This window comes from Ascochyta rabiei, chromosome 2, assembly GCF_004011695.2.
Source record: "Ascochyta rabiei chromosome 2, complete sequence".
Lineage (NCBI taxonomy): Eukaryota > Fungi > Ascomycota > Dothideomycetes > Pleosporales > Didymellaceae > Ascochyta > Ascochyta rabiei.
The window spans coordinates 2,164,619-2,186,914 of NC_082406.1; the positions used below are offsets into that span (position 1 = coordinate 2,164,619).

The 22,296-nt window shown below is 53.4% G+C and overlaps 5 protein-coding genes across 7 annotated transcripts, besides 12 other annotated features; 2 read left to right on the forward strand and 3 right to left on the reverse strand.

Annotated features, from left to right (window-relative positions):
- Positions 1-275: 275 nt before the first annotated feature.
- Positions 276-320: a tandem repeat.
- Positions 321-778: 458 nt separating this feature from the next.
- Positions 779-815: a tandem repeat.
- Positions 816-876: 61 nt separating this feature from the next.
- Positions 877-935: a tandem repeat.
- Positions 936-3,214: 2,279 nt separating this feature from the next.
- EKO05_0001587 (Adenylyl-sulfate kinase) lies at positions 3,215-3,998 on the reverse strand (the record flags this gene model as incomplete). Its single annotated transcript, XM_059635704.1, has 3 exons — positions 3,215-3,577; positions 3,661-3,913; positions 3,991-3,998. 3 exons carry the CDS (start codon positions 3,996-3,998, stop codon positions 3,215-3,217), a joined length of 624 nt encoding a protein of 207 aa, XP_059491687.1.
- A 936-nt stretch (positions 3,999-4,934) lies between these two features.
- Positions 4,935-10,205, reverse strand: EKO05_0001588 (uncharacterized protein; the record flags this gene model as incomplete). Its single annotated transcript, XM_038937533.2, has 4 exons — positions 4,935-5,525; positions 5,574-9,488; positions 9,538-10,040; positions 10,106-10,205. 4 exons carry the CDS (start codon positions 10,203-10,205, stop codon positions 4,935-4,937), a joined length of 5,109 nt encoding a protein of 1,702 aa, XP_038802347.2.
- A 71-nt stretch (positions 10,206-10,276) lies between these two features.
- Positions 10,277-10,385: a tandem repeat.
- A 55-nt stretch (positions 10,386-10,440) lies between these two features.
- Positions 10,441-10,481: a tandem repeat.
- Positions 10,482-10,893: 412 nt separating this feature from the next.
- Positions 10,894-10,931: a tandem repeat.
- A 1,678-nt stretch (positions 10,932-12,609) lies between these two features.
- EKO05_0001589 (uncharacterized protein) lies at positions 12,610-15,502 on the reverse strand (the record flags this gene model as incomplete). Of its 2 annotated transcripts, XM_059635705.1 has the most annotated exons (4): positions 12,610-13,136; positions 13,200-14,007; positions 14,062-15,081; positions 15,134-15,502. In XM_059635705.1, the coding sequence occupies 4 exons, from the start codon at positions 15,500-15,502 to the stop codon at positions 12,610-12,612; spliced, it is 2,724 nt and encodes a 907-aa protein (XP_059491688.1). The 2 variants fall into 2 exon arrangements, with proteins under 2 accessions (XP_059491688.1, XP_059491689.1); XM_059635706.1 differs by having other exon boundaries at positions 12,610-15,081.
- Positions 15,503-16,145: 643 nt separating this feature from the next.
- Positions 16,146-16,198: a tandem repeat.
- A 1,279-nt stretch (positions 16,199-17,477) lies between these two features.
- On the forward strand, positions 17,478-18,776 carry EKO05_0001590 (Box C/D snoRNA accumulation; the record flags this gene model as incomplete). 2 transcript variants are annotated; one of them, XM_059635708.1, is made up of 3 exons in its annotated part: positions 17,478-17,520; positions 17,632-18,009; positions 18,062-18,776. In XM_059635708.1, exons 1-3 carry the CDS (start codon positions 17,480-17,482, stop codon positions 18,774-18,776), a joined length of 1,134 nt encoding a protein of 377 aa, XP_059491691.1. In that variant the 5' UTR covers positions 17,478-17,479. The 2 variants fall into 2 exon arrangements, with proteins under 2 accessions (XP_059491691.1, XP_059491690.1); XM_059635707.1 differs by having other exon boundaries at positions 17,478-18,009.
- A 768-nt stretch (positions 18,777-19,544) lies between these two features.
- Positions 19,545-19,686: a dispersed repeat.
- Positions 19,687-19,710: 24 nt separating this feature from the next.
- Positions 19,711-19,864: a mobile genetic element.
- Positions 19,864-20,263: a mobile genetic element.
- Positions 20,264-20,415: 152 nt separating this feature from the next.
- Positions 20,416-20,910, forward strand: EKO05_0001591 (uncharacterized protein; the record flags this gene model as incomplete). Its single annotated transcript, XM_059635709.1, has 1 exon — positions 20,416-20,910. One exon carries the CDS (start codon positions 20,416-20,418, stop codon positions 20,908-20,910), a length of 495 nt encoding a protein of 164 aa, XP_059491692.1.
- A 298-nt stretch (positions 20,911-21,208) lies between these two features.
- Positions 21,209-22,296: part of a mobile genetic element that runs on past the window's edge.
- Positions 22,294-22,296: part of a dispersed repeat that runs on past the window's edge.

Below are 22,296 nucleotides of genomic sequence, written 5' to 3' on the forward strand. Positions count from 1 at the left end.
TTCTCCAGCAGTCTGACGTCCGCATCGGACACGCACTGTCTACATAGTACATACAATGAACGATAGTACCCGAATCAAACACAGTGAGGGCGCATACGCCTTGCAAAGGCGACAGAAGACGCTGGGTCGGACCGACACGCTGGCGCTTACTGTATCTCCCAAGTCTTGCACCATCTTCAGCCCCCCCGCGTCAGCTTAGGTCACACAGTGTATCGCGTGAAACATTCCTTTCCAGAGTAGACAACAACACGTATCGATATAGATCTAATGCAGGCCAACATCAGCAACACCAACACCGCAGCATCAGCTCGAGGAGCAGCCCTGTGTTCACGGCCCTGCAGAACAGACCTTACATTGCGCATCACCCAGCCATGGCGCTACTGCGCCTGTACACATACCAGCGTCGTGGGTAGGTATGAGCTGTTCCATTGCAAAGCGGTTTGCAAACCCGCCGTCAGTCAAGCTGGCACGATTTCTCGACAATGGCCATCAATACCCCTCGGCAACCTCCTCCACGTCCGTCCACGCCTAATAACACAGCGCCCACTCACTCAACCCCCCTCTTCGGTCTCCGACCACCGCACGCCGCACTGCGAGATTCTGCCACGTTGGCTCCACTGCGCTTTGCTCCGCGGGCTGCATCGTAACAGCGCTTACGGCGAGCTCGATCCCCACACCGGCTACCACGTCACAAGACAGCGTATTGTCTGCGCGTCGCATTCGATGCGGTACTTAGAGTAGGTAGAGTAGGTAGCGACATGGGGGCCGGGGTGGGGGTCATGGACATGCACATGCACATGCACATGCACATGCACCCCCCCAGTACGCGGTCCCCAGATCATACGATTTTGCCGATGGCGATCGAGATCGCGAGGGGTTGGTTGGTTTGCTTATCTGTTTGCTTATCTGTCTGTTTGTTTGTTTGTTTGTTTGTTGTGGTCCTCTGGGTCGTGGTTTTCGGCTATGCTTACCTTGTGCAAGCCGTGACCTTCTTGATTCCTCGTCCCATACTGCGCGGAACGCACCGGTCTCATGGAGCTAGCTGTCGGTCAAGGTGAGGAGGAGATGGACTGCCGGTCAGAGTCAGAGGTGCGTGGGAGCTGTGGGTCACTTGGATAGATGGGGAAGGAAGGGTGGGCATAACTGCTGTTTTCTGCAAGCCGGGAACAACGGTTCTTGACCGCTATTGTGGTTTCACGTCGCGCTAGCACTCCAGACGGTCAGAGCCGAGATGGATCCACAGAGCGTTGAACCGGACGCTGGAGGAACGCTGGGGTGGAGATCAACAAACAGAAACGGACGGACGGCGTCAAGTGATGGGACGAGATCTAGGTCGGTCGAGCAGGATGAGGACAAGGGTGGATGAGCTGTACAGATCTTACTGAGTCGATGTGGGATCACTGCTGAATACACGGTCCAGATTGCTCAAAAAACTATTGCTTGCATTGATCATTCGTCTATACTACAATTCAACTGTGCGGGCTTCTCTCGGAAGTAACCGGGTCCCCAGGCACCTGAAACTAGTCAGCAAGCATGTCACAGAATGCACATGTTGACAGTACGTTTGTGGAATCGGGTGTCAGGTCTCCAAAGTGATGTGATGTTCTTCAAGGGGTATGCAGAAGATATACAGCAGTACATTGTCTTCCTCATGTAGATGGGCGGTTGAGGGGGAGGTGAGAGAAAGAGAACTTACGAATGAAGTAGAGCCGCAAGCATATGAGATTGAAGAGGGTCACTGAAGTCATGTCGTCAGCGTGTGCTCAAACGAGATAACTGGCATTCCGTCGAATGAAGGATAAAAGTCCATCAAGTGTTTCAGTCTGAGCCATGTTAGTAGATGTAGGTTGGTGAGCGACTGGTGGATACAACATACCTCATTAAATCAGATTTTTTAAAGTGATCAGGGCGACGACAACCGTTACGAAGCCGCCGCGTCACACAGTGTGAATATCAAATAATCATCATAGAAATGATGGACCGTGTAGAAAGACAGGAATATGTCGTACCTGCGCGACGACAGTTAGCATGCGCTGTGCAGTAAAGCGTCTCGCAAAGTGAGCACGAGGGTATGTGCAATCAGTGATGCTATATCAACAAGTACTTCCCCTTCCGACACCCACAGGTTTGTACGCCTGTTTTTGATGGATGCCGGTCAAGGAGTACGATCTGTCCGCCCGGCGCATCGAGGGGTCTCATCAGGAAGGGAGAATGATTCGAGGATGGACAGAAGTCCTGCTGGAGTATGTACCTGAAGAGACTATGTTAGCCTCTCGGTCTCGAATCGAATGTTGAACAGTTGATGGTGTTGAGCATAATCAGACAAGGCTGAAACTTAATTGCGTGATAAGATCGACATTGTATATTCAGGTCGAGGAATGCCTTTCCGTGTCACAGTATCATCACTATGCTTGGGGTGATGGAGGGTGGTAAAGTGGGGGAGTCGTACCTTTTGAAAATCAAGATGGGAACAACGCTGCGAGAAGCCTACGAGAAAGCGAGAGAAAGCTAAGGTACAGTTAGCCAACTGATCAGACGCAAACGTATGAGTCGAAGCAATGCTGTGGTATGTGCATCATTGTATTCTATAGTTTAGGTAGTCCTTCATGAATTGATAGGAATTGGATTGTTCGTGTATTGAGAATCATCTGCGCGTACGCAAGTTGGAGGAGAGGCTTACCATATACTACGATTGAAAGCGCATCGCTGCGTCAGTGAAAATCAACAAACAAGAACGCGCGCATGCAAAGCGCGATGAGTTCGTGTTGGTGGTTGTGGTCAGAGTTGTTTTGGCGGAAAAATTGAGAGCTTGAGCGCGGACCGGATGTATGATTCGCCGTACCGCGGCGCTTACATAAACCTTCCCCAGCACGATGTGGTCACCCAAACAGCGGAGCATTTGAAGTCGCGGGTGCTATCGTTATACATCATCAACCCTCAGAGGGTTGGGATACAAGCTCATCGAAGGGCTTTGATGTTGAAAGTAGTCAATCACGATCTCGAGTGCATGTTAAGGTCGCATAGGGCACCGAAATAATTGCTCAACTCGTCTGAGCTTCATCACGCAGTTGATTCTGGTTTGCCTTTTGCTCAGAGGCTTTGTTTCGCCCGGCATTTTGTTCGTCATTCGTCTGTTCCCAACGTGGGCAGCTACTCAAGCCAGCACAGCCTCTGTTAGAATTTCTACAGACACGAAATGCAGGAGGGACATCCTCTACTGCGCCAACTTCAACAATCCCCTCTTCTCCAAGTACTGCGTAATCTCTGCCACCGCATCCTCGACGCTCTTCTGATCACTCCTGATGTAGATCTCCGGGTTCTCAGGCGCCTCGTACGGGCTGCTGATACCGGTGAACTCTGGGATCTTACCCGCACGAGCGAGCTTGTAGAGACCCTTGGGGTCACGCGCTTCAGCGACCTCAAGCGGCAGGTCAACGAAGACTTCGATGAACTCGAGCGGTGCATCATTGCCCTTGACTTCGGCGTGCAGATCACGCGCAGTCTTGCGGTCGGCAGCGAAGGGCGAGATGAAGGATGTGATGGCGATTGTGGAGGAGTCAGCGAAGAGCTTTGCGACCTGTGATCCGCATGTTAGCACCAGATGTAACCTCTGCGCTTCCAGCGCTGGCTGAGAGTAGCTCGTGGAGACAGAAAACACACCTCCGCGATACGCCTGATGTTCTCGTTGCGGTCCTTCTCGCTGAATCCGAGGTCTTTGTTCAACCCGAAGCGCACATTGTCGCCATCGAGACGGTAGGCAGCGAAGCCCAAATGCAACAAGTGCTGCTCGAGCGCAGTTGCGATTGTGGACTTTCCGGATGCAGAGAGACCGGTGAACCATATAGTGAAGCCAGGTTGCTTACGGAACGTGTTGCGCTCGGCGCGGGAGAGGGACGGGTGCCAGGTGATGTTGCTGGTAAGCTGTAAGTATGCGACCTTGCGTTTGGAAGACGAATCAATGGTGGGATGGTGGGATGGTGGGGCACTCACGTCGCCATTTTGCTGAAAATTGTGGAAGTGAGAGAAGAATGAAGGGATGAATGGGTTCAAGATGGGCGGAGAACTCAAGGAAAGGAAGGCTGTTTGCTTTTAGTCAACCTTCGTTCAACAAATGCCGATTCTGCTTATAGTGATTGCATGCATCCCAAGAACCGACCTGCTAGTGTAGATGACGTGACGCGCCGGCCCGCTGCATCAACGCGACAAGCCGGGCCTCGCAACCTATCGCCCGACAAAACGTGCAGCCGGGCAAACGCGGGATGTTGTTGCGCAGCGACCTTCATAGCCTTTTTCTGGTCGACGATACAGCGCGCTTGAGAATACATTTGCGTCAGGCAAAGCGGAATGTGAGGCAGTGCAGCAACCTGGAGAACCTGCCTTCGTTGTAATTGAAGCAAAGTGTACCTTGGGCAATGTGGTACCCTGTTTAGCTGCACACACAAACAAGTCGAGAAGTGATTGTAGAAAAGAGTCATGTTCTTCGAATGTGATCCATTTCCAACCCAGCTCACAGAGCTCCGACCATGCCATCGTCGTCTCTCGTAAATGCCTTGCTTACAAGAAACCTAGCAGGACCGACTTCCTCCACAAATTAAGTTGTAACCAGTCCATCTCCGCCCACCAAACGTCGTATACATTAGGAAGCAAAGGGGGTATGTGGTATGGACGCGCAAAAACGAACAAACAAGAGCTAGAGGAGGGGAGCATATGGCTAGTATGCTTTTGTGACATACCTGTCATGTCATATGTCTAAAGAAGAAAAGTGGCACCGAGCAGTAGACCCGGTTAGCGAGGAATCGTGAAGAACGTAAAAGCCACCTCGAGAATGAGTCGATATGGTGACGGTATGACAGAATTTATCAGGGTATGCAACGCCATATCCCGACGCGCCGTAACGCGAAAAAAGTACGGTGTGAACAATGTTGTAGTCGAGCTTAGAAGCAGTTCAAGGTGCCCTTCTTCTTGCTCTTTTTGTTAGCATCATTGAGAGCAGCCATGCGAGCCTCGAGGTGTGCGCGCTCTGCCTCCACGCGCAGACGAGCATTGCGCTCTTCCTCAACAGCCTGGAGGGAATGACGCGCCATGCTGCGCTCCTTGCGCATGATGCTGAGCTCCTCCTCAAGTCCAGCGCACTTCTTTCTGAATTGATCCAGATCGCTCTTGGTCCTCTGGCTCGAAGATTCGAGGTCCGTCAGAGCATCTTCAAGGGTGGCCGTCAATTGCTTCTCAGCAAACAAGTGCTTCTCAATGGTGCGAATGCGAGCCTCCTGATCCTCAACCAGCTGAGCGTTTGCGATATCTTTACTCTGGTGACGCGAGGCGGGCGGTGACGGAGCGTTAGCTTGATTGGGAGGTGGACTGCCTGGTGGCAGAGGAGGCAGCGGAATAGCTGGCGGCGGCGAGGGCAGAGAGGTATGCGACATGCTCTTGCGAGCATTGGAGTTGTCAGAATTGGATCGTTGGAGGTCCTCGCGAGGGTCCACGGAGACTCGGCTAGAGTTTCTCTTCATGTCCGCAAGCTGTGACTGAATATTGGTAAGTACCAAAGCTGCTGAATAAGGTGTGTAACTTACCTCGAGAATAGCGACTTTCGCCCTGGAGTCTTCAAAGTCTTTCTCAAGTTGTTCGCGATGTACAATGACATCCTGTAGCTCACGACTGCGCTCCGTCTGAAGAGCAGATAATCGGTTGTTGGTGGCCTCATGCTGATCCCAATTCTGATTAAGCTGGTCTTCCAGCTCCTGAACCAGACGAGAGCTCTTCTGCTCTTTCTCGCTGACGCGCTCGAGCTCCTTGATGGTTTCAGCATTAAGAACCTCGAACTCTTTCATGTTAGCTTTGAGAGTGTCGATTGTCTTGGTTGCATCAGATAGCTCGAGTCTTGCTGCCTGAAGATCGTCAAGAGCTTCGTCCATACGCGTTGTGAGTGACTTGCGGGACTCGACTAAAGACTCAATTTGCGATTGCACCTGATCCACGCCCGTCTCTTGGTTGAGAGCAGTAGATATGCCATGCAGCAGTGTCTCCAATTCGCCCTTGGTCTCTGACAGGTCGGTCTGGAGCACGGTGGTCGACTCTTTGTGCGTTGTTAGTTCTGATGTCAGCTTCTCCAGCTCAGCGGCATGAGACTTCTGTAGGGAATCCATGCCCTGTTCATGGTAGTCGATGGCAGCCTTGTGCTCCTCGATCTGATTCTCAAGGTTGGCCACGAGCGATTTGTGAGTATCGAGTTCCTTTTCGGTCAATGCTCTGGCCTCTGAGTATTCTTCGACCTGCTTGATGATATTGGCGTGGGACTGCTCAAGCTCAGCTAGACGGGCAGCATTACTACCCGCAGTTGCTTTGTGCTCGTCGACCTGAGCTTGCAAAGCAGCAACGAGTTCTGCGTGCTTGACACGCTCTTGTTCAAGCGCTGCTGATGCTTGGGCACCTTTGACATCTTCTAGCTCGGTCAGTTGGGCGGTGTGGTTCGCCTGGAGCTGCTCCATAGCTGACTCTAGCTCTCGAACGGTGCTAAGATGTTGCTTCTCCGAGACTTTCGTGGCTTCGATGGCCTCGAGATGCTTGGATTGCCATTGAGCGGCCTCGTTTGTGAGACTGATCAGCTGTCGATGGCGTGTCGCATCTTCACCAGTCAGGTTGCCGTGGCCTTCCGTGGTGTCGGACAGTTGTCGATCAGACAGTACTTCGTCTGAAGACTCTGGCGATCTTGCCGAAGCTGTGAGGAGAGCCACCTGCTCTCGAAGCTCAAGCTCCCGCTGAGCGTGCGCGTTCTTCAGCTCCCTCATTTGCTCCTCGTTTTGCCTGATCTGGTCTTGCATGGTAGCAACGATGGAGATATCGAGCGGCGTGGAGGCTTTCAAACTGGATCGTTCCTTTGTCAGGCCGCTGATCAGAGTCATCTTGCTCTCCATCTCTTTCCGCACAGACGTAACTTCAGATTCCAACTCCTGGACTCTTTCGGACCTGGTGTTGAGCTCGGTCATAATGGCACTTAGATTGTTCTCAAAAGCCAAGGCGGACTCTTCTTCAAGCTTGTCCAGCGCCAAGCTACGGAGCGAGTTGACGGCACGGTTGGATCTATCATTCGAGAGCAGAGCTTGGCTAGACTTGCGACGAATCATGTGAAGTGATGGAGAACTCGGGCGCGCGGTCAATTGGGCCTTGGTGACCTCGGACTTGAGCTCTTCAACGTAATCCAACGCATCCTGGTGTTGCTCTTGGAGTTCAGAATAGTCTCGTTTGAGCTCAGTGACACGTTGTTCTTTCTCAGCATGCAGTGTCTTTAGGGCCTGCAGCTCCTGAACCAGTATTGACTTCGGGACCGAGTATCCACTCTCGGTGGAAGCGGTCGACGATCTTCTAACATCAGGCTGTTCGTCACCAGCCTCGGCAATGTATTCAGGCGTAGTAACATTGCCAGAGTCTGCTGAGAATAATTCCACAGACAATGCACGCGAAGACGTAGACTTTCCAAGCTCCTTGTCGAGACCGTTGGCTTCGGTGTTGCCTAAAAAAGAGTATGGTCGAGAAGATCCGTGACGTGCCTCGTCCACGGTGTCTTGGAGAGACGCCAAGGTACGCAAAGCTTCCTGATACTTACTGGCGAGCTTCTCGTAGTCGTGCAGGGTTCCTTCATGCTCGACGCGAAGATCAAAGAGCTCCTGCGTGACGGAATCGAGCTTGTCGTGAACGAACCTGGACTGTGCAGGACTTGACGGCTCTTCCATGTCGTTCTCTGCTGTGAGGCCCTTGACCGAGATGCTCTTGACCGAGTGACTGTCGCCCCGCGCGCCCTTGGCGCTGGCGGCTCCGGCAGTAGCAGGGCGCTCGGTGTCATCCTCCTCTGCAATAGCATCTACAGGCGTGCTGAAATGACGAGTGCCTTCAAGTGGAGATTGCCTACCGAGAGAGGCTCGCTTTTGGATAAAAGGATCGCTGGGACCCCTGACGTGACCGTTTGTAGAGGCCTCGTCTGTTGTTGCGTCGGTCTGACGCACAGCGTCAAGCTCATACAGGAGGTTGTCAAGCTTTCCAATGCTGCGTTGTCTCTCCACCACATGCTTCAAGCGCTCGATTTCGCGCGTCATGACTTCGACTTCTTGCTCGTTCTCGGCAAGACGCTCTTCGAGAGTAGAGATGTACTCTTCACAGCTAGTCTCATTCTCGCGGGCCTTTTGTAACTTGTCACGCAGATCAGAGATGGTCGTGTCAGTTCTCTCGATGCCGGAGACCGAGCTGTCGATCTGACGTTCGAGTGACTTGACGTATTCTTCGTTGCTGGCGTCCCTCTCTACAGCTTTCTGGATTCGCGCCTGCAGTTGATGGTTCTGGCTTTCGAGCAATGAGATGCGAGCTTCTCTTTCCAGGAGATCACTTTCTTGTCCAGACATGGACGTTCGCGTATGTGAGAGGGAAGATTCGAGCGCCTGGATCGTCTTTTCGTATTCCAAGACCACGTCCTCGACGGCATCCGCAAACGAGTTGGATCGCTTGAGCCGCTCAAGTGCAGAGTCTCCGACGGTACCTCGAAGGATCGGTGTGTCTGCAGCGTCGCTGTCCCGCACTCTAGAAATCTCCGAGATCAATTTCGAGTGGCGAAGGCTGAGAGCTGTATAGTTTTCTTGAAAATCAAGCAACTGATTCTGCAGTTCCATCTCCCGCTCGTACTGCTGGTTTGCGCGCTCGTTCGGATCGGCGTTGATCCGATCGGTATTCTGCGACAGCCTCATCTGGTCCCGCAGGAATTGGACTTCGTTCCTCAGTCGCACGATGGTAGCCTGTTTGTCGCTATCATCGTGGATCTGCTGGATCTGAGGCTTGATCTGGATTGCACGTGCACGCTGTGCGTACTGAACCGTGTTCAACGATTCGCTGAGATGAAACTCCGCAGGGTTGATACAGGCAATCATGTACGTGATAGCGTTCCCACCTAGCGAGTCTTGAAGCAGTCGTGTAAGGCGCGAATCACGATAGGAGATGTGAGCGTTGGCGTGGCGCGAGGACAGCTGTGAGATGACCTTACCCAGGCTTGCCAGTCCGGCGTTGATGGAAATACCCTCCCTCGCCCTCTCGCCCGAAGCTTGTGTGTTCTTCAGCCTTTCACTTCCTGCCAGATCGACAAAGTGCAGCTTGCTGTCGATTGTGACGAGGCTGTCGCCTGAGCCAGACATGGCTTCGAGAGGCACCGATCTGCGTTTCTCGCGCGTCGAGAGGGGTGCAGAGGAGCTCTTCTTCTGGACAAGGTTCAGACTGAAGACGGCGTGGGAACGAGAAGATTTTGCGTTTTGAGCGGTTGCATCCGTCTGGCGAATGGCGGAACCAAAGTTGAGCGCGTTCAGCAAGTCCTCGACTGAGTTGATGAGCACTTGGGTAAGACCGGCGAGTATGATGCGGCCTCCAGGCTCCTCGCGAATAGCGACTTCAGGACGCGAGTTGTGCGGCACCGTGTCGGAGAGCAGGAGGTCGCGCAGCTGTTCGTTGTAGATCTGCACACGTCAGTCTTGCCCAGTCTTGCTCGGCGCAGCGAGCACATACCTCTACGTAGGTCGCCGTGAGCTGCCAGTCTTTCTTGGGGGACGATTTGGTGGGGAAGTTGTGTGAACCCATGCTCGAGACACGCGAGTTGGGAGGGCGCAGGCCAGAGCCAGGCGCGCGAGCGCTAGGGCCCTGGAGCTTTTCGTAGAGCAGCGCAGCGGCGCGAGGGATGATGCCCATGGCCTGGGCGTCTGCCTGGTCGGCGGGCCCTGTGGTGCCCATGGTATACGACTTGCCGGCGCCCGACTGACCATAGGCGAGGATGGAGACGTTGTAGCCCTCGACGAAAGAGTTGACGCTTTCGCCGACATATTCGAAGACGCCCTCCTGGTCAACGTCCTCGCCAAACACACGGTCGAAGACGAAGACCTTTCGGCCGCCCGAAGCTGGGTCGACGGCGAGACTGGAGGGCGAGGTGACATGGCAGCGCGGGGAGCGGAACCGCTGCGGGACAAGGTCGAAGCTGGGGTCGTCCTGCTTGAGCGGGGGGCGGACGCGCACAACTGTGGTGATTGCGATTAGGGACGTGTGTTTGCGGGGAAATTCAGGGTGAGAGCTGCCCACATACCCACTTTGACCGCTGTCTTGGTATCGTCGTCTGAGGCGCGGCTTCCTCCGACCTTGCTGCTCATGCTCAGCCGACTCGAGCTGCGATTGGGGCGGATCATGGCGCTCGCTGGCCGTTTGCGGCGTGGGGGGGGCGATGTTGGCGGAGACTCCATGCGGCGGGGTGCGGTGTAGTGCGGTGCGGTGTAGTGCAGTGCAGTGCGGTGCGGTGTAGTGCAGTGCAGTGCAGTGCAGTGCAGTGCAGTGCAGTGCAGTGTAGTGCGGCCAGTGCAGTGCAGTGCGGCCACGGCAGCGCCGTTCGTCGAGTCGAGTCGAGGGACGGTGTCGCTGTCTAGCACGGCAACGAAAACGGCAACGGCAACGGCAACGGCAACGGCGGGGCGACTGGGTGACCCAGGTGGTGTCCAGCTGTGGCCGAGCGGCGAGGTGGTGATTACGGATTGTCGGCAGCTCAAGGCAGCTCTCGTCGGCACGGGCGTGGCTGGACAGGTCAAGGCAGCGCAGCGGATCCCTACCTGATGCCACGCGCAACTGCAGTCCAAGGTGACGCACCGGGGTCGGCGCACAAGAAACACTATATAATCAGAATGAGGTGCGATTCTACCTGCGGCGGGCGAGCGAGCGCCGCGCAAGAGACCCAACTGCACCCCTGGCCATTGGCGGCGTGCACCGATATGTTGTCCAGCGTCGCCCAGCCAGCCTGCCAGGGGAAGTCACCGACTGATTCGGGCGCGCCTCCCCTGTCCCATGCAGGGAATCCGAGCTTGACCAACTTCGACCAAGCCACAACCACGCCCACGCCCACGCCCGCGCCCACGCCCACGCCCTCTGCACTCGCTGCCCACGCTGCCCCACCCTCCACTCGGCCTTCGCTACGGCGCCTCCTGGCAGTGCACGCCGTTGTGCAACGCGCGCCCTGCTCCTTCTGCACTTGTCGCCTGGGCAACGCCGCTTCACCTTCATCTCACGGTGAAGGGAGCTGTCTTGATGTGTCTGTAGTCTGTACCAAGGCTCAGCGCCCAACACCATCTACACGCCAGCCGAGTCGGGCTGCTGAGCGCCTCTAGCTTGGCCACCACCGTGTCTCTCGTCATCTGCTGTTTTAGGGTGACCCCCGACCCCGTCAGCCTCAATCCCTCAGGCCCTCCCATGCCTGGGCACCGTGCCTGCCACTTGCTGAAGATCCCAACGCCCTCCTGTCCACACTCCACAGTGCACCCACTAACCTGCATGCGCAGTAGGCTTACCGAAGGTGGATCGTGTTTCAAGGCGACAGCGGTAGGTAGGAAGCGTACCCCAATCCATCCAAAAACACAGTTCGACACGTCGACTGATGTCTCAATAGCTTGAACTTTGACCTGCATCGATGACGACGGCATGGTTTGGGCCACTGGCGCTACGGAAGACTGCAGCTCCGCTCAACAACGCGGGCCTCTACCCCAGCCAGCATGGCTATCGATGACCCGACGGCAACGTGACGAAAACGTAGAATATTTCCCCTTGAATCCGCCGTTTCCTTCAAGCCCCCAAGCATGCGCGAAACGCTACAAGACTGCGCCTTGGCCGAACAAGGCACATTGAACCCGATACTAGCCATGTTAGACTGATCACTCGGAAGAATACCGGCATTGCGATGCCTAAAAAACTGCGACCCAACACCTGCCGCAGGCCAGATAGACCCAACGTGCGCAAGCACTTACCAACAAGACCAGTGCGTGCATCAGCCACGCAACCCATCATGGATGCCTGCATGCGCAAGACTCCTCTTGCGCATGCACGCGAGCATCATCTCCCAACACCCACAGCATCCGCGCACTTACTCCCGCGAACCACATGCCAAACGAACCATATGTCGTCCAGTCGTGCAATGGTGTCGTGCACGTAGCATCCCCGCTGTGTCGAGTCTGCAGCACCAAGTCCATGGTGCCTCCCATTGCGTCTCCGCGCCTTCCAAACGCCAAACCACGAGCAAGGGGAGGGATGCATAGGAGTTCAGGATGAGGAAATATGGTATGCTATGCTACAAACACCTCGCCGAGGTAAGATACATAAGAAGACATGTTGCGCTCTTCAAGCGAGCTCGCCCGCCAGCTTGACGTGTTTCCTTCTGCCAGAGGCTCTGCTGGTAAGTTCTGCCGAGTTCTGCTGATTTCCTCCTCCTGCGCTTCCTGTGCGCCGTCAGAAGGAAGTGGGGGGGAAATAGAGAAACAAAAAAGAAAAGAAGAAAAAGAAAAAGAGGAAACGGATTAGATACTGGCCGTACACAAGAGGAAAAAGGTCGTGGGTGGTTGGGAACGGAAACATGAAGAAGCCGGGAAAACGTGTGATCAAGGACAGTAAGAACGTAAGTTTGGGGTCCCTTTGGAAGCCAACGCCTGCGCCAAGGAGAAAGGGCTTGGAAATGCAAAAAGGCTGGCTGTGGAGGCCAGATCGGGGTTGCTCGGAGAGCTGTGGAGGTGGCTAGTTGAGCCAGCTGAGAGATCGTCGTACCAAAGCCGTGCGGGTCTACCGCACATGCCGCGAGCTCTGGCGCGAGCGAGGTAGAGGCGTGGCGTACTTGGAGACGGGCAAGTCCGAGTACGAGTTGCTGTCGTCGAACGACTCATCCTCTATGATGCGCGTGGGCACGTCAGGAACATCGTACGATCGGTGCTGCAGACTCGTCCTGTCTGGTGTTGTCGAGGCGCTGGCCATGGACATCGATGTGCTTGATCGGTGGCTCAGATCAGGGGTAGGAGGAATGCTGGAACGCCGGCCAGGGCGAAGCATGTCCTCGTCGCCGTACTCGCTGCCGATTGTGGACTGTGCCCGTCCATCGGCAGTTGACTGCTGGCCTACGCTGGCACGACGTTCGCTGTGGGTGTCACCGTCTTCGGTGTCGGCACGCTGGGCAAGCTGGAGCCCCTCGACGGCGGCAGCGCACTGCTCCGATATGTTGCGGATGATGTAGGCAATGGCGTCGGTCTTGTCGCGGAGGACGCGATCGGCGACATCAACCATGGACTGGTTCGAGAAGCGCTTCGAGTTGCGCGCTGGAGAATTGTGTAAGCGGTACTCCATATCGGGTGTGACGTCGACGCCATCGAGGTGCGTACCGTTGGCGGTGCTTGATCTTGAGTCATTGCGGCTCTCCGTGACGGATGCGCCGCGGACGGTGCCAACTTCGGACCTGTTCTTCTTGGGGGTTTCAGGTAGCTCGGAGTCGTGGAACTCGTCCTCGTCCTCGTCCTCCTCGGTAACGTCCTCGAAGCCTTCTACCATGTAGTTGTTCATGTCGTCCTGGTTCAAAGACTTGACAATGTGCTCCATGTGGTGGGTCTGGCCCTCGATGAGGGCACGGAGGTGGAGAACGACACGCTGAGTCTCATCTCGCTGTCGGATGATTGCAGAGTTGGTGTGCTGGAGGGCAGACATCTCCTTCTTGTTCCTCTTCCTCTCGCGCTCCAACTCCTCGGCAATTTCCTGCTGCAGAACAAGGGCCTCCAGAGCATCGTCACGCTGCTTCTCGGTGCCGGAGAGGCGGATTGTAAGACGGGCGGCATCATCCTTCTGCTGGTCAATGAGACTAGTGAGGCGACGGTTTTCACGCTTGTGGTTCTCAATCTTGACCTTGAGCTCTTGGGTCTCCTTGGTGAGCTGCTCAGCGAAAGTCTGGAACTTGAGGAATTGCTGCTTCCAGCTTTCCAGCTCTTCGACCAGGAAGTTGTTGCGCTTGGAGACCTTGGACAGCTCCGTATCCATGCGACCCTTGAGGTTGATGAAGTCCTGCCAAGCTTCCTGGGCATCACGAGAGTACTGATTGCGCTCGCGAACAATCTCGTTGAGGTGGCGCATGGAAACCTTGGTCATCAGAGGCTTCTTGACAGATCCACCGAAGATTGCCTTCATCCCACTGTTACGGCCCTGCACATTGTCAGCATCAGATGTGAGGCGAGAATGGGTTAGCTGAGGACTTACGAGCTTCTCGCACACGTGATCCATAATGGACATTATCGCATCCTGGTTCCACCAGTCTGGGTCCTGGACGCTCTCAACCTCACCACGCATAACGATGATCTGACCAGCGGGAATCAACTTGCCGCCACCGTAAGCAGATCGCAGATGCTGTGGAACGCCGGTCGGCGACACTTCGCCGTTGAGGGCCTGTGTAAGGCGCTGGATCATCTTTGTCCTCTGTCCGGCAGTCAGGGCGGTCGGTGGGCTCGAGGTCAGCACAAAGTTTCGGTCCAAGTCCACTACGAGGGCATCTGTTGGAGCGGTGAAGAGTGATCGACATTCCGACGTTACACCAAGGATGTACGGGCCCGGCTCTTGTACGAGGTCCTTGACATGACGCGCATGTACAACAGGAACATACAGACCACTCCACTCATACACCCGAACGCAATACCGGATCGTTTCAGCTGCGATGGTGAGAACGGCGGGGTAGTGGCTGGTGAATATGATGCGTCGTGTCGGCGACACGGCAGCCTCGATCACGCCGACAATGTTGGGGATGGAGAGACAGGTGAAAAGCGGCCACATGGCGAAATTCTGGAACCCGGTAGGCGAGGAGGGGAACTGGTAGCACAAGGCATAGTCCTTCATGTCAATCCGGACTAGGTCGTTCAATCGCGGAGCGGGGAAGCTCAGGATGCGAGACACCTCCTCGGCGTGGAACAGGTTTGTTGCCTTGTTCCAGTGAATCCACATGCCCCGAAGGTAGTCACCAAGTAAGTTGTACAAGGGATACCTCGAGAGGAAACTCAGGCAGTACGGGATCCAGTAGGTCTCATCAGGGTTGTCGAAGAAGTCGGGTTCGATGCGCTTGCGCAGGTCTCGGATCGTCTCAGCCCTCTTCTCGTCTGCGCGAGACCAGACGCGCAGAGCAATACCGTAAAGGGTGTGGGAGGAATCTTGCTGGAGAACAAAGGAATGGTGCACACAATGTGGCTGGCTCCGTCCCGTGCAAATCTCGACATCGTGAGGAAAGCAGGCCTGTGGTGTGGTTAGGACATATTCAGCAATTACAAGAGAAAAGCAAGCTTACCCGCATGGCAGCGTGAAGAGACCTTGCGATTTCGTTGTCTTGCTCCAGTCTGGGGCTGCTACCCAGAATCTCTGGCAGCCAGAAGGTGCCCACTGCACCCTTCATGTGCCCAATCTTGCCCTGAGCCGGCGCCGGTGCTTTCACCCATTGCGATGGTTCCCGTCCAACACCGCATACCATGTACGCATGGGTCAGTGTCTTGGGGCTGCGAGCACCCTGTTTGACGTTCAATGTCGAAGGGAGCGGCTGGGTGATGCGCGAATGAAGAGAGGACGTCCGGCTGGGAATGATGAGACTGTGGTCGGTATTGTCCCTTGTAGGCGGCCGGTCATCGCGAGTGCGAGGACGAAGGGTCAGAGACGGTGCCATTGTTGTTGGAATTGGACCGCGTTACGCTGGTAGCGAACAGATGGCGCGAACGGATGATGCGAACAGATGGCGCGAACAAGTCCCTTGGTTGGCGTCCGAGGCTTGGTAGTACTATGATAACGACAGAGGGGACATTCGAGGAAATCGTAGAACAACTTCAAGAGGACATGCGACAATGGTCGAATACAACGACAGCAACTCAACCAACTCTGCTTGCCGAAAGCTCCGAGTCGCCTTGCTGCGTGATTGCAGTGAGGAGGGCTGCAGCAAGGGGAACGCAATGAGGAGGCTGGCTTCTTTTGGGGACCTGCGGCGCCCTCGAAGCTCGGGCTGGAGCTTTGGGGATGAAGCACCCGAACGCTAGCATGGGCGGGCTTCACAAGGCTCGGTTAAGGAAATGAAGGCATGTTCCCTGTCCATCCCATCCGTATTTGCACGTCTCCGCCTCCGAGCATGGTGCCGTCAGAGGCGTGCACGCCGCTCAGCAATATGGGCGTATTCTGCTCGTGAGCAGTACACAGCGGCTGGTGGCGCTGAATGCGAGCGAGACAAGAGAGCGCACTACCTAGCTAGCCATCGAGCTGCGTTGGGCACGACAGCAATGTTCACACAGGTATCACAGCCCTTGCTACCAGGCTATCTTGCTGACTGGCTGACTGGCTGTCTGGCTGTCTGGCTGTCTTGCTGTCTTGCTGTTTCGCTGTTGCGCTGTTTCGCTGTCTTGCAGTCTTGCAGCTTGAGCAGCTGAACCTTGTACATATCGATATCGAACGGTCGAAATCCCCGCCTCAAGTGGCAATAGCGTACGGCGTGGTGTCCTGTTGAGCGCCGATTTGGGGACAAATTGAGTCGCTGCAAGTTTGTGCACAGCGCCAGGGCCGTCTTGCAGCGTGCATCTCTGCAGAAACGTGCATGGGCGGGGCTACCTGCGGCGGCTTCCCGCAGAAGCAGGCTCCGCTCTCGGCGAATAGGAATTCCTCATTTTTCAGCCTTTCCCCTGACTGCCAGCAGAAGCGGCAAAGACTCTACCGTGACGATTCGTCGTCAGAGTCGAGGGCTGCAGAAGACGGGCATATCGACATTTATCGAGAGCGTTGAGCCGCAGAGACTCGTCTGTCATTGGTCGATGTTGTGTACGTAGTGCCAGCTGATTCCATGGTTCTTAGCTGCAGTAGAGTCGTGGGGCCTGGAGGAGATCATGAAGCTGAAACACTGGCCGACGTTGGCGGATTGTCGAATCGGGTAGATTCGCCCACGTTCTGCGCGGAAAGTAGGTGGACTAGCTTAGAGCATAGCTTGCAGAAGACGTATCTCATAAATCTACATGCAAGCGTCCTGTCGACTCTGAGCACCCATCCGTCTGTTGGTCCAACCTGTGTGATCAGCCTCGGAGGCCTGCAAGCAATAAAGGCCGGGCTCGGTACCCGTGACCATATGGCATGTCTTATCGCGGACGAGAACCGCAACGGTTTTAGCCTTGAGCACGCCAATCTCCATCTCTCTCTGTGCTTGAAGCGCGCTGTTGAAGAACAAAATATTCGGTCCAGAAGCAAGGACCCGCAGGTCGAAAAGCATGTTGACAAGCTAACCATCAGCCACTCAAGCCTTGGCAAGTCCTAGCCTACAACATCTGCTGATTCTTACGCACATCAACACGCGAAGTGCAGACATCCCTGGAGCTTGCCTCTTGCAAACTGTGGTTTGCAAGGTGATTGGGTGGGGGAGCTACAGCACGGACCGCTGAAACTTCCACAGCTGCAAGCCGTTGCCAGTTCTCTTCCGACCACCACTCCGCAACGTTGTTGCGCCAAAACGAATTGCCAACTTCGTTGAGCCGCCATACACGCACGGCCTCTGCGCGACGGACACCCCGCATCTCCGAGCCGATTGCAGCGGTCAGATACCGTTAGCCCGGGATCTGAACAACGAGACTTGCCATCTTGGCATCACAGAACCAGTGACCACGCCAGGGCCAACATGTCAGGCCAGACTCTTTTGAGCAGTCTTTGCAGCGTCTGGTATGTCAACATATACGGAAGCATACGTCGCTGCCAACTGTCTGCACCCGGATCACACATCCTGAGAACGAATTATGATCCTTTTTTTTCGCTTCACACTAACGTTGACAGTAACATCAAAGAGTCCAAATACAAATGCCCGGGTTGTTCTGCACGCACATGCTCGCTGCCATGCGTCAAGCGTCACAAGCAATGGGCACAGTGTTCAGGCAAACGAGACCCAACAAAGTACGTAAAAAAGTCGCAACTCGCTACTCCAGCAGGCATCGATCATGACTACAACTTCCTTTCTGGCATCGAACGTGATCTTGAGAAATCGGAAAAATCAGTTGCTGAGAGAGGACTCCATGTCGGTCTCTCCGCCAGGCCCAAGGGTGATCAGACTCAGAGGATGGACTACCAGCTTGCAGCTGCTGGCGTAAAAGTGATTCGGGCACCTAAAGGCATGAGCAGAGCGAGAGAGAACAAGACACATAGATCCAAGTCAGGGCAAGTATACGGTCCTGCGCGTTTGGGTCGAGACTGACTGATGTTATTGAAGTAACAAAAACATCATCTGGACAGTCGAATGGATCGGTGAAGACAAGAGTCGAACACTCACCCAGAGTTCTGCAGTTGAACCTATCTACAGGGCACACCCCCTCTTTGAGAGCACCCTATCGAAAAAGAAACGGAAGAGAGGGGCCGAAGTCCCTTCGAACTCAGAGTCTGAGCTACCTCAGCACGCTGCAGAGCCCACGAATGATCAGGCCACGCTGCCTCAAAGTGAGTCGATTGCAGAGACACAGAAGCCATCGCCTCCAATGCCGAAATCTTTAGCGCAAGAGGCACAGGAGATGAGCGATACACATGCAGAGGCCCCACCTCCAGATCCTGCACAATCTGACACTCCCACGGATGGCAGGTATAGTTTCTTCCTCCTGCGGCCAAGAACAAGCTCAAGCCGGCGTGTGCTCATTCCTCTGACATCTTCTGACACCCTTGGCGAAGCCCTACGAGGTTGCACAGTTGAAGAATTCCCAACAATATACTTCTTCTCTTCGACAACACCGAACCTGCCTGCAGAGTTCGTGCTGGATGAAGACTACAGAATGGAGGAGGGCGAACAGCAGAGAGAATTTGAGGAGCTGATGAAGGACGTTGACCCTGCAATATTGAAAAAATTACGCGATGATGGAACAAGCGGCAGGGCAGATGAAGAGGTGGATAGTAGGAAGATCCTTGACGTGCTGAAGCAGGATCTGGGTGTACTGTAGCTAGACAATGGTGTCCGAAATTGATCAAGGCCAACAAGACAGGCACGGGACTGCGCCTCACAGCAATCGTTGACTATGCCCATCGATTTCAAGGTGCAGGTTGAAGTAATCTGCATGGTACAAGGCTCTACCTATCCGAGTGGATCAACCTTTTTCACCAGCATTTCTTTTTTAGCTCAGAACAACGTCTGTGTGGCACCTCTCTTTTGCATGGAGAGTGTTGTTTGCACCACATCCTCAATGCTTTTCAACCTCGGGCACCATCTCAGCAGAAGCCCTCGGTGCCGCAACCCCGCTTGTTTCTGTCTCTCTCACCTCAATCCCTGCTGCACCCCTGCTCGGCTCTTCAAGCGGGTCGAAAACCCATTACCAAGGTTTTCAATCCCGCATTTCGCAAACTTCCACAGATAGGAATGCATTAGCAAATGCACTAGCATCGCAGCCCCGCCAGGCTAAGATCGAAAATCAGAGGTCGAGATTTTTCCGTTGGACTACGCCGCCGCGGAGCCCAACACCGAACCTGTGACGATTCAGAGGAAATTAGGGTCAGATCAAAGATCGAAGTTGCAGATTGCCGAGATATTTGAATAGGCCTGTGCGAAGAGGAAGGGCAATCCATACGAGGGTACCGTGACTCGGTAACAAGAACGTGGCACCAGCAGCCGCGTAATCCGATGTGGCATTGATGGAAGAACTGCCGGAAGATTGGATGTTATCAATGCTTTTGCGAACGGCCCGCATACAGATGTAGATGTCGTTTTTGCATTTTACTTGGTAGCTGGCATAAGTAGTGTAGATGGGTCCGGGATAAGCCGGAGGTCGCGGAATGGCTCTATTAACTAAATTACATTAAATCCTCCCTATTTTCGTATATAATACAATGTCTCTTGTCTCTAGAAGCATCTACGTGCTGTTGCCCTACACCCTCATCCTCCTATCTCAGCCATCTCAGCCATCTTAACTATCTGCTGGCCATCCATCTCAGCCATGGCCGGCCAGTCATCTTAGCTATCTCAGCTATCTTGTCTATCTACTTAACTATTTACTCCTGCCTATTACTAATACCTCTTACAAGATAAGAGTCTCTATAGGGCATTAGCTTATAGAGCAGAGTCTACCCTTAAGGAGTTCTATAAGAGAGGGATTAAGCCTATCTACTAGCCTCTATTTTTACTAGATCTTAATCTAATTAAAGCTATCTAGGATAAGATAAAGGACTAGATAGAGACTTACTATCCTAACCTTCCTACTAGCAGGCAGTATAGCTATAAGAGACTTAGGGGTATTATACAGGAGGCCTAGGATTTTATTACTCCTAAGGACCTTTAGAAGGTAGTAGCAAGCATAAAGGACAGATGCTAGGCAGTTATTAAGGCAAAGGGCAGGTACACTAAATACTGAGTAATTAATTCAATTTACCCAAAAATTACAGCCAAGTACCCCTGTTAAGCGTCTCCACCTACACTACTTATGCCAGCTACCAAGTATTTTTTTCTGCTCTGTTCCATGACAATCGGTAATTATCAGATCACCCACGGTGTCCCGGGATTCAGTTCCCGCATCTGTCAAACGTCAAACGAGCTGTCATGCCAGACCCTAAACTCCATGACTCTGCACAACACCTAGAGACAGGGAACAAATGAGCTCAGAGCTTCCAGTCAAAGAGTCGAGTTACGCATCCTTCGAACTACTGATAGTTATTGCCTCGGATCACAACAACGAAGACTCTGCGACAAGCCCAGGAGAAGCCGGAGGGTGCGCATTTTGCCTTCATTCGCGACGGGCTTCGGAGAACCTGCAAAGAAAGGGGTCTTCAAGCGATAGAGGCCCACTACATTGCCCACACGAGTTAGGTCCGGTCGATCTGAAGCCTCATCCTTTTGCGGCAGAGCTGGCGGGAACAACACTTCGCTTTGTCTTCTCTACTCTCAACAGTTCGCGAGTCCCTCCGAGAACCCATGTTAGGAAGGTGTGTCTCTGTCTACCAAGGAACAATTCGCAACGAGAGGAAGGCCAACTGGCCATGCCATGTGAACAGACTCTATTAGGGAAAAAGCACGGTAATCCTTCTGGACGACCTGGCCATGCCCTCGGTTTCCTATCACCGTATGACTCGGTCAGTCCCGCTTCCTAATATATTGGTCAACATGAGTCAATCACAGCTTCCCATGCCCAAAACGCCGGCAGACCATGAAACCCTGTCTAACATAAACCTCCAAAATACCTTGGCGGAAGCGGTCGCTGTCGTGATGACAAGTTGCGCACTACCGTAAAAACTCGATTCTCTGGCCGCAAGCTAACAGGGGGCGGCATGGCCTAGATAAGTTTAGATAACGCGTAATGCAACATTAGGTAGAGCGCCCTATAATTTTGCATAACCTGTAATCCCTACACTCCCTAAATAATGCGTGCACCTTTGTTGCAGCAGCAGTTAACGTACTCCACGGGTGAGCGGATCAAACGGGTGAGCGGATCACTCTGCCAAGACCACACCAAACCTCCACCTTACCACGCAATGCCTCAACAACAACATCAATCTACGCCCTTAAGAGAAGCTGCGATACAGCTTGCGCTCCAGGCAATTAAACAAGACATAATACTTACCCTGTAACGTGCTGCAGCTATATATAACGCGCCTTACAGCACACTACACGCTTAATACACAGAACAACCTACACAAGCTACTTGTACGCCAGTTCAACAGATTATAGACTAGACTAAGAAGGACGTAATTGCTAAGTACATCCTTAAGCTAGATGCACGAGGATTTGCCCCTCAGCTAGCTGCTGTAGCTAATATAGCTAATTCTTTGCGTGCTAAGCGCAATATAGGCTATGTTAGCATAAACTAGCCTAACACGTTTATTAAGCGCTGCCCTAACCTTAAAGTAAGGTTTAATTGCAAGTACGACTACAAGAGAGCCCTCTGTAAGGATCTAGAGATTATTAGGGGCTAGTTTAGGCTTGTAGCAAATGTTAAAGCTAAGTATAGCATCTAGAACAATAACACATATAACTTTAATAAGACAGGCTTTATAATAGGCTAGATATTAACAGGAGCAGTTGTTACAGGCTTAGAGCGTTAAGGACAGCTAAAGGCAGTACAGCAGGGTAATTAAGAGTAGACAATGGTTATACAGGGCATTAATGGCACAGGGTAGGCTATTCTACCCTTTATTATCTTTAAAGGCTGTAACCACCTCTCTGCCTGGTACAAAGAGGACAATCTGCCCTATAACTAGGTTATTAGAGTCTCTAAGAACAGATGGACTACTAACAAGCTTGGTCTAGACTGGTTAAAGCACTTTAATGCCTATACAAAGACGCGCACCTAAGGAGTACACTAGCTGCTCCTTATTAACAGCCACAAGAGCCACAACTTCCTTAACTTCTAACAATACTGTAAGGAAGTAAAGATTGTTACACTGTGTATGCCTCTACACTTATCTTACCTCTTACAACTACTAAATATAGGTTGTTTTGCCCCTCTAAAGAAGGTATATAGGCGCTAAGCTAAGAAT